Raw genomic sequence first — 14,131 nt, forward strand, 5'->3', positions numbered from 1 at the left:
AGTGGCTCACACCTGTAATCCCAGTACTTTGGGAAGCCGAAGCAGGTGGATCACCTGAGGTCAGGAGTTCAAGACCAGCCTGGCCAACATGGCGAAACCCCGTCTCTACTAAAAATACAAAAATTAGCTGGGCGTAGTGGTGCCTGCCTGTAATCCACCAGGCATTGTGTGTAAACTCTGGAGGCTGAGACAGGAGAATTGCTTGAAACCCAGAGGCAGAGGTTGCAGTGAGCTGAGATTGCACCACTGCACTCCAGCCTGGACGACAGAGAGAGACTCTGTCTCAAAAAAACAAAGGAAAGAAAGAAAAGAAAAGAAAGAAAAAGAAAACAGGTAACAAGCTGAATTTGTCCATGAGCCATTGTCGGTGAACTCCTCATCTATACTTTACACAGAAAATGTTTAGCTGCAAAATTTTGAAGGGCGCTTATAACTTAACAGCACCATACTCAATGTTTTCTATCAATTCTCATCTATATCCTCTAAAGAATCTTCTGAGATAAATACAATTATTATACTTAAAATACCATATTATACTATAGTATTATTATACTACATTATACAGATGGGGAAACTGGGGCAGAGAAATTTTCAATACCTTGCCCAAAGGTATTGAACTTCTGCAGATATTGAACATCCAATAGAACTTACTATAATGATGAAAACATTCCACATCTGCATTTCTAACACAGCAGCTACTAATCATATGACTATTAACCACTTGAAATGTGTAACTAAGAAACTGAATTTCAAATTTGACTTCATCTTAATTTTTATTTTTAATAGCCACATCAGACAGCACAGCTTTCGTGGGGAGAACCAGGGCATGATATGAATACAAGCAGAAAGAGAATAATTGTCAGGCTGGGCACAGTGGTCACGCCTGTAATCCCAGCACTTTGGGAGGCTGAGGTGGGCGGATCATTTGAGGTCAGAAGTTCGAGAGCAGCCTGGCCAACATGGTGAAACACCATCTCTACTAAAAATACAAAAAATTAGGCAGGCGTGGTGGCACTCACCTGTAATCCCAGTTACTTGAGAGGCTGAGGCAGGAGAATTGCTTGAATCCGGGGGTGGAGGTTGCAGTGAGCTGAAATTGTGCCACTGCACTCCAGCCTGGGTGACAGAGTGAGACTCCATCAAAAAAATAAAAAAAGACAGAGAGAGAGAGAATAATTGTCCATGTGTCTCACCAGTGATAAATGGGGGATCAAGGATTTAAACCAGGAATTTCAAACCCCGTATTCCACCTCTTGGCACCAAAATTATCAACCAAGAGCCAGCAGCATCCAGGAGTCTCTGGGCCAGCATTTGTAGAAGTAAATCTGCATAATGGTTCTTAGGTATTTGAAGAAAATAAAAATTACAGTTGTGAACTGTCCAGGAGCCTGTCCTAGGTGATCCAATATCTCCTAGACTTAAAATCTGAAGGTTAATTCTAGGTATTTCTGAGAGACACTCAGGTTGTCCAGCACATCAGCTTCTGCAGAACTGTTTCCCAGGCCCAAAGGAAGTTCCATGTTGGCCTGGTAGCTACAAACACAGACAATTTCTCCAGTTAGAATACATGAGAAAAACCATTTTTTTCTGGCTGAGGAAGGTGTCAGACACAAAAGACCAGCGAAGGCTAAGAGGTTGTAAGTTACTTAGGATAGAAAGCCGGTGAGCCGTGTGCCGACCCAGCTGTCACCCTAGCCAGAATGGCAGCCCCTCAGGGGGAATTTTTTACTTGCAGTTCATTTGGAGCAGAGCTCTTGTTCTTCCAGGAAAGCAGTGGCAAGCAGCAGCCCTGGACCTGGGTGGGGGGCCTTGGACACAGCTGTGAATGCCACAGGCACATGGCAGCATGTTATAATGTGTCCTCTCCTTTTTCCAGTGGGAAAAACAGAATGTACGATGTCCTCCAAGAGACCATTGAAAACGATTTCCCAACCTTCCTGGGCAAGATCTTTGCTTTCCTCGCCAATCCAGGCCTGATCATCCCAGCCATCCTGCTGATGTTGTAAGTTAGCCAGGACCCATGGCTCCACCCCACGGAAACTTCTCCTTGAATTTGAGACTTCCTTGGCAGGTCCTTTTCATCTTGCCTTCTTAGTCTGCACTCCCCAGAAGCAGACTCCATGCCGAGGATTCAAGTGTAAGTATTTTATTAGGGAGGGGGTGAGGACTTGAGACAAGGAAGGGAAAGGAAAATGCATGCTTATCACTGTGAGAATTCTGGGAGGCAGCGTGCCTCAGACTCAGCCCTCCCTAAGGGCAAGGGATCCGAGGCATTTATAGACCAGCTCCCAGCGTCATTCATGGGTAAAATGGCTTCAAGGGGTGTGAGTGAGGGGTCCAAGAGGGAAGGGAAGCTTCTGGTAACAGAGATGAGGGCACCAGCAAGTGCAAGTCTTTTGGAGCACACCAAAAATTTGGGTGAGCCCTGACAGTATCTGCAACAACTCCCACTAAAATGCTCACTAGAAGTGTCAAAGTATCAAAGACCTGTGGGCTCTGAGCCTCTCAGGAAGCTGAATGGTGATTCGGCCTGATCTGGCTGGGCCCACAGCACTACTCGATGGAGCAGCTTATACACTGGAACAAGCTGGTTCCTTCATCACTGTCCCCCTCAACAACCATTAGAGAACAAGTTTGAAAATCTCTGTATCCCCGGTGCCAGCCTAATGCCTAGAGCATAGCAGGCAAACAGTAAATGCTCAAGGAAAGAACTAGGGAAGAAAGGCAGGAAGCCAGAGTCTTGGATTGGAATTGTTGCCATCAAAAAATGCGCTAGTAAAAATGTTAGCATTTTTTCTTTATTTAAAAAAATCTTATTTTGGCATGCTTTTTTAAAAATTATGAAATATTCCCGCATACAAATGAGTACAGACAACCATGTACACTATCACAAGATTCCACAGATGTTAACATTTTGCAATATTTACTTCAGGTTTATATTCCTTCGTAATAGAAATAAAACATTACAGATGCACTTCAAGCCCCACCCAATCCTTCTTTCTTCCTCCCTCCCCAAACGTAACTATTATACAGACTAGATTTAATTATTTCCATGCATATTTTGTACTTTTTAATCACATGTGTGTATCGTACTGTTTCCGGAGTTTTAAACCTTTTCATGAATGACTCACATTACACGGTTTTCCTCAATCAACATTATGTTGGGGGATTTATCCCTGCGGATACATGAGCACATGTTTGAAGGCTCTACTATGTTCCATCTCATGAATAAGCCACAGTTTATCCATTCCTCTGCATAGGGATAGTTAGGCTGTTTCCACTTTTCGGCTATTGCAAACTGCGCTCCAGCCAACATTTTGTATATATCTCCTTGCACAATTCTGAGAGTTGCTCTAAGGTAGACATCTAGAAGCAGAATCGTGGGTCATCAGCATGTGGTTCTTCGATCTTTTTAGATCTTACAGAATTGCTCTCCAAAGTGGTTGTATTTCCTTTTGACTGTTATTTATAAATTCCAACTCTCTGGTGAAATTCTCCAGCTTTCTATTTTCTTGAACATAGTGGTTATAATTATTTTTAAAATCCCAGTCTGATATTCCAATATCTGAACCACCTGGGTGTATTTTTGTTGTCATTTGTTTTCCTCTTGTTTATCATCAGCCCTACTTTTATCATGGCTTGTAATTTTTACTAGATGTCAGACATGTGGATGAAAAATTATAGAGGCTGTGAATAATGTTATCTTTCCCCAAAGGGATGGGTTTTTTTTCCTGAAGGGCAAATGGAATACTAGGAGATCACTTAATCCTGTCAAGACTTGATGTTTTAGCTATCTATTATTACATAAGAAACAACCCCCAAAACTGAAAAATAATATTTTATTAATGAATCTGCAATTTGGGTAGGACTTAGCAGGAATCATTCTTTTCCTCTCTACTCAACATGATCTGGGTCAGCTCAGCTGGAGGCTGGAGGGCCCACTTTCAAGATGGTCACTCACATGACTGGCCAACTGGCACTGGCCATCAGCTGGAAACTCAACAAGGGCTATGGACTAGAGGCCTCACTTCCTTCTCACAAGCTGCTTGGGCTTCCTCATAGTATGGTGGCTGAGTTTCAGGAGCAAGCATCCCAAGAGAATGCAGTGGATATACATGGCATCTTTACTTATTCCTGCCATGCTCTATTGAAGCAATCACAAAGGGATACCCAGGTTCAAGAGAAAGAAATATAGACTCATCTTTTGATGAGGCAATGACAAGATTCTAGAAGCACATGTAAGACAGGAGTCATAGTATTGTGGCCATCTTTGGAAAATAGTTTGCTATTGCTAGCTTTGGGCTTTCTCAGGGCTGATTTATTTCAGTTTTGCCCTATTTCCAAGACACTGACCTTACTCCTACAATGTGATCCTTACTATTGAGCACAGTCTTTTAGGGGTCTCAACTGAAAGCCTACAGTGTTTACCAATTCCCTCCTGTGACAGTTACTACGGGACTGAACGAAGGAGGATGAACACAGAAATGAAGACAAAGAAAAAAAGGATTTGTTTTAAAGAACGGGTCAGGGGACTCCTTGCTTCTAGTGAGCAAAGGCAGCCCTGAGCTTCTGCAGCCCTTCGTATTTATTGGGTAGAAAGAGCAGGGAGGAGGAGGTAACGATTGGTCAGCTGTTTGATTGATCACGGGTTCACATCATTGCTAACAGGCCTCAGATGTGCCTAACCACAAGAAACACCGTGCCTGGGGCGTGACTGCCCTCAGCATTCCTTCTGGGTGCCGACATAGTTGTCAGCTTGCCAACATCCTGCATTCATGAGAACAGTTTGCTGTTTACTCATATAGCCTCCAGTGGTATACTGAGTTGATCACGACCCTCATTCTTTTGGCCTCCACCACCCTTCACCTTGGCAGGGCTTGAAACCCATTCTCTCTTTTCCCAGTTCTTCAGTCTTTGCTTATTCTTTTTCTCCAGTAGTACTGCTACAGCCACTGTGAAATCTCTGCTCTGCTCTTCAGCCTCTCTGGTGTCATTTTCTTCTGGGCTTCCTGAAGCAATTGAAGAATTGGTCAATCATTTGAGGGCAATTTGTACACAGAGTTTGGCTTATTTATCTGCAATTTGTTCTTCTCTGGGATTCTGCCCCTCAAGTCCCAAAGACTGTGGCAGTAATTAACTCTGACCTGCATCTTCTCCACATTGTAAGATTTCCACTTTCTGCTTGGACTCTGCTTCTGGGTCACAAATTGGAAAATACTCTCAGGGAGAAACCCTGGAGGAATGTGGAGCTCACCTCACATGCTTCCCTTCTCTCAAGCATCAAGTCCCTTTAGTCTGCCTGTCACTCTCCCATGTCTTAAACTACAGTTTTGTAAATTTTGCTCAGCATTTGCAGTTGTTTTTCTCTGGAGAGCTGGACCAATACAAGTCCCTCAGTCAAGACCAGAAAAAGAAGTCTTTTCTTTCTTTATTTGATTTTCCACGGAGGCAGGCTGCCTAGCACCAAAACAACAACAAAAATAATCTGTGATCATTTTTATTAGAGTTCAGAAAGAAGGCCAGGCATGGTGGCTCACACCTGTAATCCCAACACTTTGGGAGGCCGAGGCGGGCAGATCACCTGAGGTCAGGAGTTTGAGACCAGCCTGGCCAGCATGGTGAAACCCCGTGTCTACTAAAAATACAAAAATAAGCCAGCTGTGGTGGTGTGTGCCTGTAATCCCAGCTACTTGAGAGACTGAGGTAGGAGAATCGCTTGAACCCAGGAGGCAGAGGTTGCAGTGAGCCAAGATCATGCCACTGCACTCCAGCCTGGGCAAAAGAGCGAGACTCTGTCTCAAAAAAAAAAAAAAAAAAAAAATCAGAAAGAATTGGCACACCTATGTTGTTAAGTTTTCCAATCCAAGAATGCTGTATTCCTTATCATTTGTTCATTTATGTCTCTCAATAATATTTTTAAGTTTTCTTCATAAATTTCATGCACATTTCTTATTAAATGTATTCCTCTGCATTTCATCTTTTTGTTATGATAAATTAGGATAGCTCTTTCATCATACTTTCTAACTACTTTTTGTTTTTCTATGTAAATGTTATTTATTTTCTATATATAAATTTTGTATTCAGTCACTGATATAGTTAGGCTTTGTGCCCCCATCCACATTTCATCTTGAATTGTAATCCCCATAATCCCCACATTTCAAGGGCGGGGCCAAGTGGAGGTAATTGGTTCATGGAGGCAGTTCCCCCGTGCCGTTCTTGTGATAGTGAGTGAGTTCTCACAAGATCTGATGGTTCTATAAGGGGCTCTTCCCACTTTGCTCGGCACTTCTCCTTCCCGCCACTTTGTGAAGAAGGTGCCTTGCTTCCCCTTCACCTTCCACCTGTAAGTTTCCTGAGGCCTCACCAGCCATGCTGAACTGTGAGTCAATTAAATCTCTTTCCTTTATAAATTACCCAGTCTTGGGTAGTTCTTTATAGCAGTATGAAAACAGGCTAATAAGGCCGGGCACAGTGGCTCATGCCTATAATCCCAGCACTTTGGGAGGCCGAGGCGGGCAGATCACGAGGTCAGGAGATCGAGACCATCCTGGCTAACACGGTGAAACCCCGTCTCTACTAAAAACACAAAAAATTAGCCGGGCGTGGTGGCGGGCGCCTGTAGTCCCAGCTACTCGGAAGGCTGAGGCAGGAGAATGGTGTGAACCCGGGAGGCGGAGCTTGCAGTGAGCCGAGATCGCGCCACTGCACTCCAGCCTGGGCGATAGAGTGAGACTCCATCTCAAAAAAAAGAAAACAGGCTAATACAGTCACCCTATGAGTGTATTGTTTATCATATTTACTCAACCAAAGTTCTTGAATCTTCCAGGTCATTTTCTCATTTGTAAACAATGAAAATGTTATATTTTATTTAATTCTTAGATCTTTTTTCTCTGTAGGATTAATTAGTACCGTCCATGGGAAAAACAAGTTAATTAATATTTGGTGATAAAATATATTTTTGTATTTTTCCTGCATTTACAGGGTGGGGAGTGCTTTTAATGTTTTCAGTTAAGCACAGTACTGCTTTTTTGGAGAGTTGAGATAAGTATATTCATGAAATAAGGAAGAAAGCAACCAGGGAATGTAAGTCATTGTAACATAGGTATAAGAAATCAATAATTAGGAAAGTGGAGTAACTTTTCTAATTATTGATTTCTTACAGAAGCAAAAAAAAAAAAAAAAAAAGTGACCTCAAAAGGTGGTGGTGAATTTAGGGCCATCACTAGCCCATATAGTACCTTGTGCAAATTTTTTAAAGGTGCCCACTCCTTCAGACAGAGGTAGGCCCATGCCAAGGGGCACATTTGACAAACAGAATATGGATAGATTTCAGCCAGCAGTCACCCCCTTAGTCAGGTGCCTTTTGTGCAGTAAACAGCCTGTATAATGGCTATCTAAGCCAGAATCTTTTTCCTTTGGTGTAGACCAGGGGTCATCAAACCGTAGTCCGCAAGCTAAATCCAGACCACACTTGATTTTGTTAAATAAAGTTTTATTGGAACACATTCATGCTCATTCATTTATTTATTATCTATGACTGTTTTTCACAGAAAAAGACAGAATTTACTTGTTGTGATAAGGAATGTATTGTCTAGAAAGACTAAAATATTTATTGCCTGGCCCTCTGCAGAAAAAGTTTGCTGATCCCTAATGCAGACAATAAGGAACCACTTTCAAATATGCTTTGACACTGAACTTAAAACACCTAATCAGTAAGACTTAAAAATAATGACAAATAATAAGTCCAAAAAATATTTAGAAGAAGAAGGGATTAGGATTGTAGAAGACAATAAATCTTGAACTTGAGCCTTGATAAATTCAAGGCTCAGGAAAAGGAGTCGATTGCATTGGATAGAACTTTTAGAGTTGTTCAAGTCTACTATTTTCTTGTTGACCTTCTAATTGTTTCTATTACTGAAAGTAAAGCATTGAATTTCCAGCTATTATTATTGGATTGTCCATTATCTCTCCCTTAAATTCTGTTTTTGCTTCGTATGTTTTAAGGCTGTGTTGTTAGGTGCATATATGTTTTTACTTATTACATTTTCTTGATGAAATGACCCTTTTACAATTACAAAATAATCCTATTTGTCTCTAACAATTTTTGTCTTAATGTGTTTCCCATCCTTTTACTTTCAATCTACTTTTACCTTAAAAATCTGAAGTGTGCATTTTTTGGCTGGGTGTGGTGGCTCATGCTGGTAATACCAGCACTTTGGGAGGCTGAGGCAGGAAGATTGCTTGAGCCCAGGAGTTTGATATCAGCCTGGGCAACATGGCAAGACCCATCTCTACAAAAACTTTAAAAATTAACTGAGTGTGGTGGCACATGCCTGTAGTTCCAGCTACTTGGGAGGCGACAAAGGTGGAGGATTGCTTGAACCGAAAAGGTTGAGGCTGCAGTGAACCATGTTTGTACCACTGCATTCCAGCCTGGGTGACAGACTGAGACCTTCTCTCTAAATAAATAAATGAAATAAAATATAGTGTGCTTCTTTGGAAAAGCATATAGCTGAAGCATAGTGTTTATCCATTCTGTCAATCTGTGCTTTTTATATGGAGTGTTTGATTCATTTACATTTAATTACCAATAAGTTAGCATTTATGTCTGCTGTTTTCTATATGTCTTATGTATTTTTGTTATTTTATTCCTCTATTACTGCTTTCTTTTGGGTTAAATATTTTAGTACATAATTTTAGTTCCCATGTCATTTCTCTAACTATATTTTGTTTTAGTTATTTTCTTAGTGATTGCCCTGGAGATTATAATATCTTATAACAAACTACTTTGAATTAATACCAACTTAATTATAATAGTATACAAAAACCTTGTCCCTGTACAACTCCATTCCCTCCACTCTCCTTCAGGTTGTTTCTGCCATACAAATTACATCTTTATACATTTTATGCCAACTGAATAAGACAGGAGAAAAAAGAGCTACAAAGACTACATTGATACTAGCTTTCATGTTAACCCATGTAGTTACCTTTACTAGTGCTCTTTATTTCTTCATGTAGATTCAAGTTACTGTCTAGTGTCCTTTCGTTTTAACCCAAAGAGCTCCCTCTAGCATTTCTTACAGAGTAGGTCTGCTAGTGATTACTTCTCTTGGTTTTTATCTGGGAATGACTTAATTTCTCCTTCATTCTTGAAGAACAGTTTTGCTGGATTTAGAATTTTTGGTTGACAGTCTTTCTCTTTCAATCTTTCAAATATGTCATCCCACTGCCATTTGGCCTCCATGGTTTATATGAAAAAACAATTGACTGTTAATCTTTCTGAGGCTTTCTTGTATATGATTATTTGTTTCTCTCTTTCCGGATTCTCTCTTTGACTATGGCTGTTTTTTTTTCAATTTGCTATGATATGTCTAGGAATAGATCTCTTTGAGTTTATCCTGCATGGAATTTGTTGAGCTTCCTGTGTAAATTAATATTTTTTCATCATACTTGGGGATGAAATCTGATTAAAAATAGCCATTATTTATTCAAATATTCTTTCTGACCCTTTCTGTCTTTCCTCTCCTCCTCAGATTCCCATTAGGCATGTGTTGATACATTTGCTGTTGTCCCATAGGCTGTGTTATTTTACCTCATTCTTTTTTCTTTCTGTTCCTCAGACTGGATAATCTCAACTGATCTATTTTCAAGTTCATTGATTCTTTTTTTTTTTTTTCGAGATGGTGTCTCACTCTGTCACCCAGGCTAGAGTGCAGTGGCATGATCTCAGCTCACTGCAGCCTCCACCTCCCAGGTTCCAGCGATTCTCCTGCCTCAGCCTGTCGAGTAGCTGGGATTAGGGGTACCGGCATGTGCCACCACACCTAGCTAATTTGTGTATTTTTAGTAGAGATGGGCTTCACTATGTTGGCCAGGCTGGTTCTTTCTTCTGTCATCTCAGATATGTTGAGCACCTCCAGAAAATTTATTATTTCAGTTATTGTAGATTTCAACTCCAGAATTTCTATTTGGTTATTTTATTTATTTCTTTTTGCTAATATTCTTTATTTGGTGAGACATCATTTTGATACTCTCAGTTCTTTAGAAATGGTTTTGTATAGTTCTTTGATCATATTCTTTGATCATATTTAACATAACTGATTTAAAGTCTTTGTCTCTTAAATACAGCATCAAGGTTTCCTCAGGAATGGTTTCTATTGACTACTTTTCCCCCTGTGTATGGGCCAGGCTTTCTTTTTTCTTTGTATGTCTTACTAGATTTTTGGGGTTTTGTTTTTGTTTTTTTTTTACAGAGTCTCACTCTGTTGCCCAGGCTGGAATGCAGTGGCGAGATCTTGGCTCACTGCAACCTCCACCTCCTGGGCTCAAATTCTCCTGCCCCAGCCTCCCGAGTAGCTGGGATTACAGGCGCCCGCCACTATGCCCAGCTAATTTTTTGTATTTTTAGTAGAAATGGGGTTTCCCCATGTTGGCCAGGCTGGTCTTGAACTCCTGACTTTGTGATTCACCCACCTCAGCCTCCCAAAGTGCTGGGATTACAGGCGTAAGCCACTGCACCCAGCCATGTCTTACTAGTTTTTGTTGAAAACCGGATATCTTAAATAGTATTATATGGCAGCCACGGAAATCAGGTTCGCCTCCCTTCCATGGGTTTGTTGTTGTTGCTGTTTGTTATAATTGTTGCCGTTATTGTTGTTTAACAACTTTTCTGAACTAATTATGTAAAGTCTGTTTTCTTTGTTGTGTGTGGCCACTAAAGTCTGTGCTCAGTTAGCTTAGTAGTCACCTACTGACTGGAAAGAGATTTTCTTACATGTCTGGAACCAGTAAGACTCCCAGTATTTCCCAAGAGGCTCTGTGTATGTATTGGGGTATGCCTTCAACATTCAACCAGGCAGTTTACAACTCTACCTTAGCTGTCACTGACTGCTTGTTCAGAGACTCAAGGTCACCAGAGGTGAGAGCTCAGGGCCTTCTCAAGTCTTTCTTGGACACATAAACAGCCCTGGACAGGCACAGAGCCTTACACATCATGCACACAGTTTTCTATAGATTCCCAGGAATATTTCAAAGTGTTTTAAAGCCCCTATTGGACATCTCATTCCCCAGTTCTCCTTTTAAGCTTTTTGGTTAGCCTATTGTTTGCCCCAACTGTTATGCAACACTTTTCACAGCCGTGATGTTCAACAATTGCCTCTGATTGCTTTTGCCAATCTCAGAGAAAAAGTTCACACTGATTGGGCTTTGAGCCAGGTCAAATAAAGATAGCCTTGTGAGTAGTATCAACCACTGGATAAATCAAATAATGATAGTTCTCTGGGTATGAGGAATTTAAGGTGCTCCAAATCCATTCTACCTCCTCCAGTGACTGCCAGGCTACTGATTTTCACCAAAATTTGGTGCTGTTAGTTTTCAAACCTACTACAGAACTGAGTAGGGGAGGGGATATAAGGCAACTTAGATGCTGCAAAACTCACTGTTCTTACTGGGATTTAGCTGTTTTCCTTGAAAAGGCACTCCCTAGATTTGCTGCAAACCTTTGGTTAATTTTGAGTTCTGAAAAAATTTGATTCTGACAACTTTTGCTGGCATTCTCACTGCTTTTAAGGAAGAGAGGATTTTCAGAAGTCTTTGCCAATTTTGCTGACATCTGGATTGAACTTTAGCCTTGGATGGGCTTAAAGACTTTGTTAAAACCTTCCCTCTTTGACTATCATCTTTGTTGTTCCTTAGATATATCTGTTTGTCTCTGTCTGTTTATGGTTTGAAATTCCCAAAAAGTATTTCAAGGAATGGCTGCTCCTCATCAGGGCTCTCTTCAGCTACAGGATAGTCTGATGAAGCCAGCCTCCCCCAACGCTGTGGTCAGTTTCCTGCCCGCTGCTCAAAGGCTGCCAGCCTGGAGGGGAACTGGAGCTCCACACTCTGCAATGGCGCCTCTCCTTCAGCACCCTCTCTGGTAGCTTACTCAAAATGAACATAGACTCACAGAGATTCCAGGACCCTAAGGGGGCCAGAGTGAATGTAGAATCCTTTCATTTGTTCATCTGTTCATGTAACACCCATTCTTGAAGATCTGCTCTGTGCCCTGAATACTGTCATTGCCAACAGCAAACACTTGCATGTTGTTTTATATCCTTGATTTCAAATTTCCTCTGCTGCTGGCATGACAGGGATGACATGATAGTGATAATCTGGATTGCCTTGTGCCCTCCTGGGGAAATTCTGAAAGCCAGACACCAAACCTGACCCTGAAGGCATCAAGGAGAAATGCTAAATTTGGAAACAACCTTGGGAGGTACATAGCCACCCATGAGCATTTTATCCACCATTTGCTGGGTCTGTGATCTTGAGCCAGACAAGTTACCTCTCTGGCCTCTGACCTCTGATTCCTCCCTTAAAAAAATGGGCTAATTAGGTAAATGGCAAGGCCTGGCCCAGAGTAATGCCTTACATAACAGAAATTGGTCTCTTCACCTGTCCTTTATTCTCTCCTCCCCTCACCTATAGATCTCTGAATCTCTGAATCCTTGCTTCAGAAGGCTCACTTGACAGCCTCTGACCTACACTCTGCCCCAAAGACCATGGGGCTCCTCTTCTCTGACTGGAGAGGGCTCACAGGCTCTATTGAGGCAGCTATGGACGGCCTAGCCCTGAGGGGGAAGGTTCCAGAGACCAAAGCTGGAGCAGCTGAGCTTGAAAGTCATGGAGAAAAACTACTAATAAGGATGGACATAAAAAGCTAGCAGATAATAGGCTGGCAAAGCATCCACTCCAGGTGGCAGTCTGGCTTTTGTGTGTCCTGTGTAGTACAGTCCAGGTCATAACCCCAGACCTTAGGTCCTGTGAAAAGAAAGCCTGGGCTGCAGCCTCAAAGGACACCCGGTCACCTAGTGAGCCAATGGGGGCTGGACTCTAAAACCCATAAGGTCAGGGCCAGACATGCTAGGGCACTCTGAGCAGGAGGCTTCAGAGCATCTGCAATTGTGCTTCTTCGGCAAACTTAGGTCTCTTAACACCTCCACCTCTCCCCTCTCAGGGCTTGAAAACTGTAGAAAAAGTGTTGGTTTCCAATGTGGGGTGCAAAGAGTACTAATGGGTGGGATGACCTTGGCAAATTATTTAACCTCACTGAGTCCCAGGACCCAGGTCTTTAAACACAGACGTCTACTCTCTGCTTCATGGCATTTTCATCAAAGCCAATGAGATGGGGTGGGGTGGGGGTGGATTGTGCACATGGCACAGAGCTTGGCACAGGGCAGGTGCCCAGGAAACGTGACCAGCTTCTTCTGCAGTCAGTAAACCCTGCCACCCTCTGACCACCTCAGATTTCCCAGAAGAGGGATGATTCCTCCAGCCAACCTTTACTGAGCACTCTCAGAGCTAGAGCTATGTAGTTATGCCCACGCATAATAAAATAGAGAGGATGCAGGGGCATCCAGGACCTTCTCCACATTGAGAAAAGAAGATGGTAGGACACCCACCCAAAGCCTCAGTAACTATTCCAGGAATCCTGCCCTGATTCCCCAAGAAAGGCGTCCAGCTCCTATCATCTGCCAAGATCACGGGACCATAGGAGGCATGCTTTTCTCTTGCAGCTTGGCCATTTACTACCTGAACTCAGTTTCCAAAAGCCTTTCCCGAGCTAATGCCCAGCTGAGGAAGAAAATCCAAGTGGTGAGTCTGTTGGATTTCACCTGGAGGGTAAAAAGAGATCATGTTTTTGGTTTTTGCTAATTTGCTGTGTGAGCCCAGCTGTGTTATCTAAATGGCTTTCTTCTAAACCAAATCCCAAAATATCTGTATTATGGAAAGTAGCCTTGTGAGATTCAACAGCATGCATTTATATTATTGAGGCTATTTGGTGATTTGTGACAATAATGACTTAAATTTCAAGGAGTTGCTAAAGAACAGGAGAAATTCAGTGAGTTCAGCCAATGCTCATACAGAAAAAGCCAGTATCCACAATAATTCCTACAGGTTAAAGTGAATATTTAAATACTAAAAGAAATGTTGTCAAAATCACATATTTCTTGTGCCCTTTAGCCTAAAAGATCTCCTGAGTCCCCTTCACACATGGGAAGCCTCTCTCAACATCCCAGCTGACACCCTACTTCTGACTGCTGTCTACACACACACACACCCTAAAATTCAGACCCTAACCCTCCCT

At 42.0% G+C, this 14,131-nt stretch overlaps 1 protein-coding gene across 1 annotated transcript in view; it reads left to right on the top strand.

Moving 5' to 3' along the window:
- Nucleotides 1–14,131, top strand: part of TMC2 (transmembrane channel like 2) — an 86,779-nt gene that overhangs the window by 65,345 nt on the left and 7,303 nt on the right. Inside the window, exons 15-16 of the mRNA XM_009436705.4 lie at nucleotides 1,877–2,002; nucleotides 13,560–13,638. Of these exons, the coding sequence (XP_009434980.2) occupies nucleotides 1,877–2,002; nucleotides 13,560–13,638 (205 nt within the window). The remainder of the gene's footprint in view (nucleotides 1–1,876; nucleotides 2,003–13,559; nucleotides 13,639–14,131) is intronic.

Source organism: Pan troglodytes, chromosome 21, assembly GCF_028858775.2.
Source record: "Pan troglodytes isolate AG18354 chromosome 21, NHGRI_mPanTro3-v2.0_pri, whole genome shotgun sequence".
Lineage (NCBI taxonomy): Eukaryota > Metazoa > Chordata > Mammalia > Primates > Hominidae > Pan > Pan troglodytes.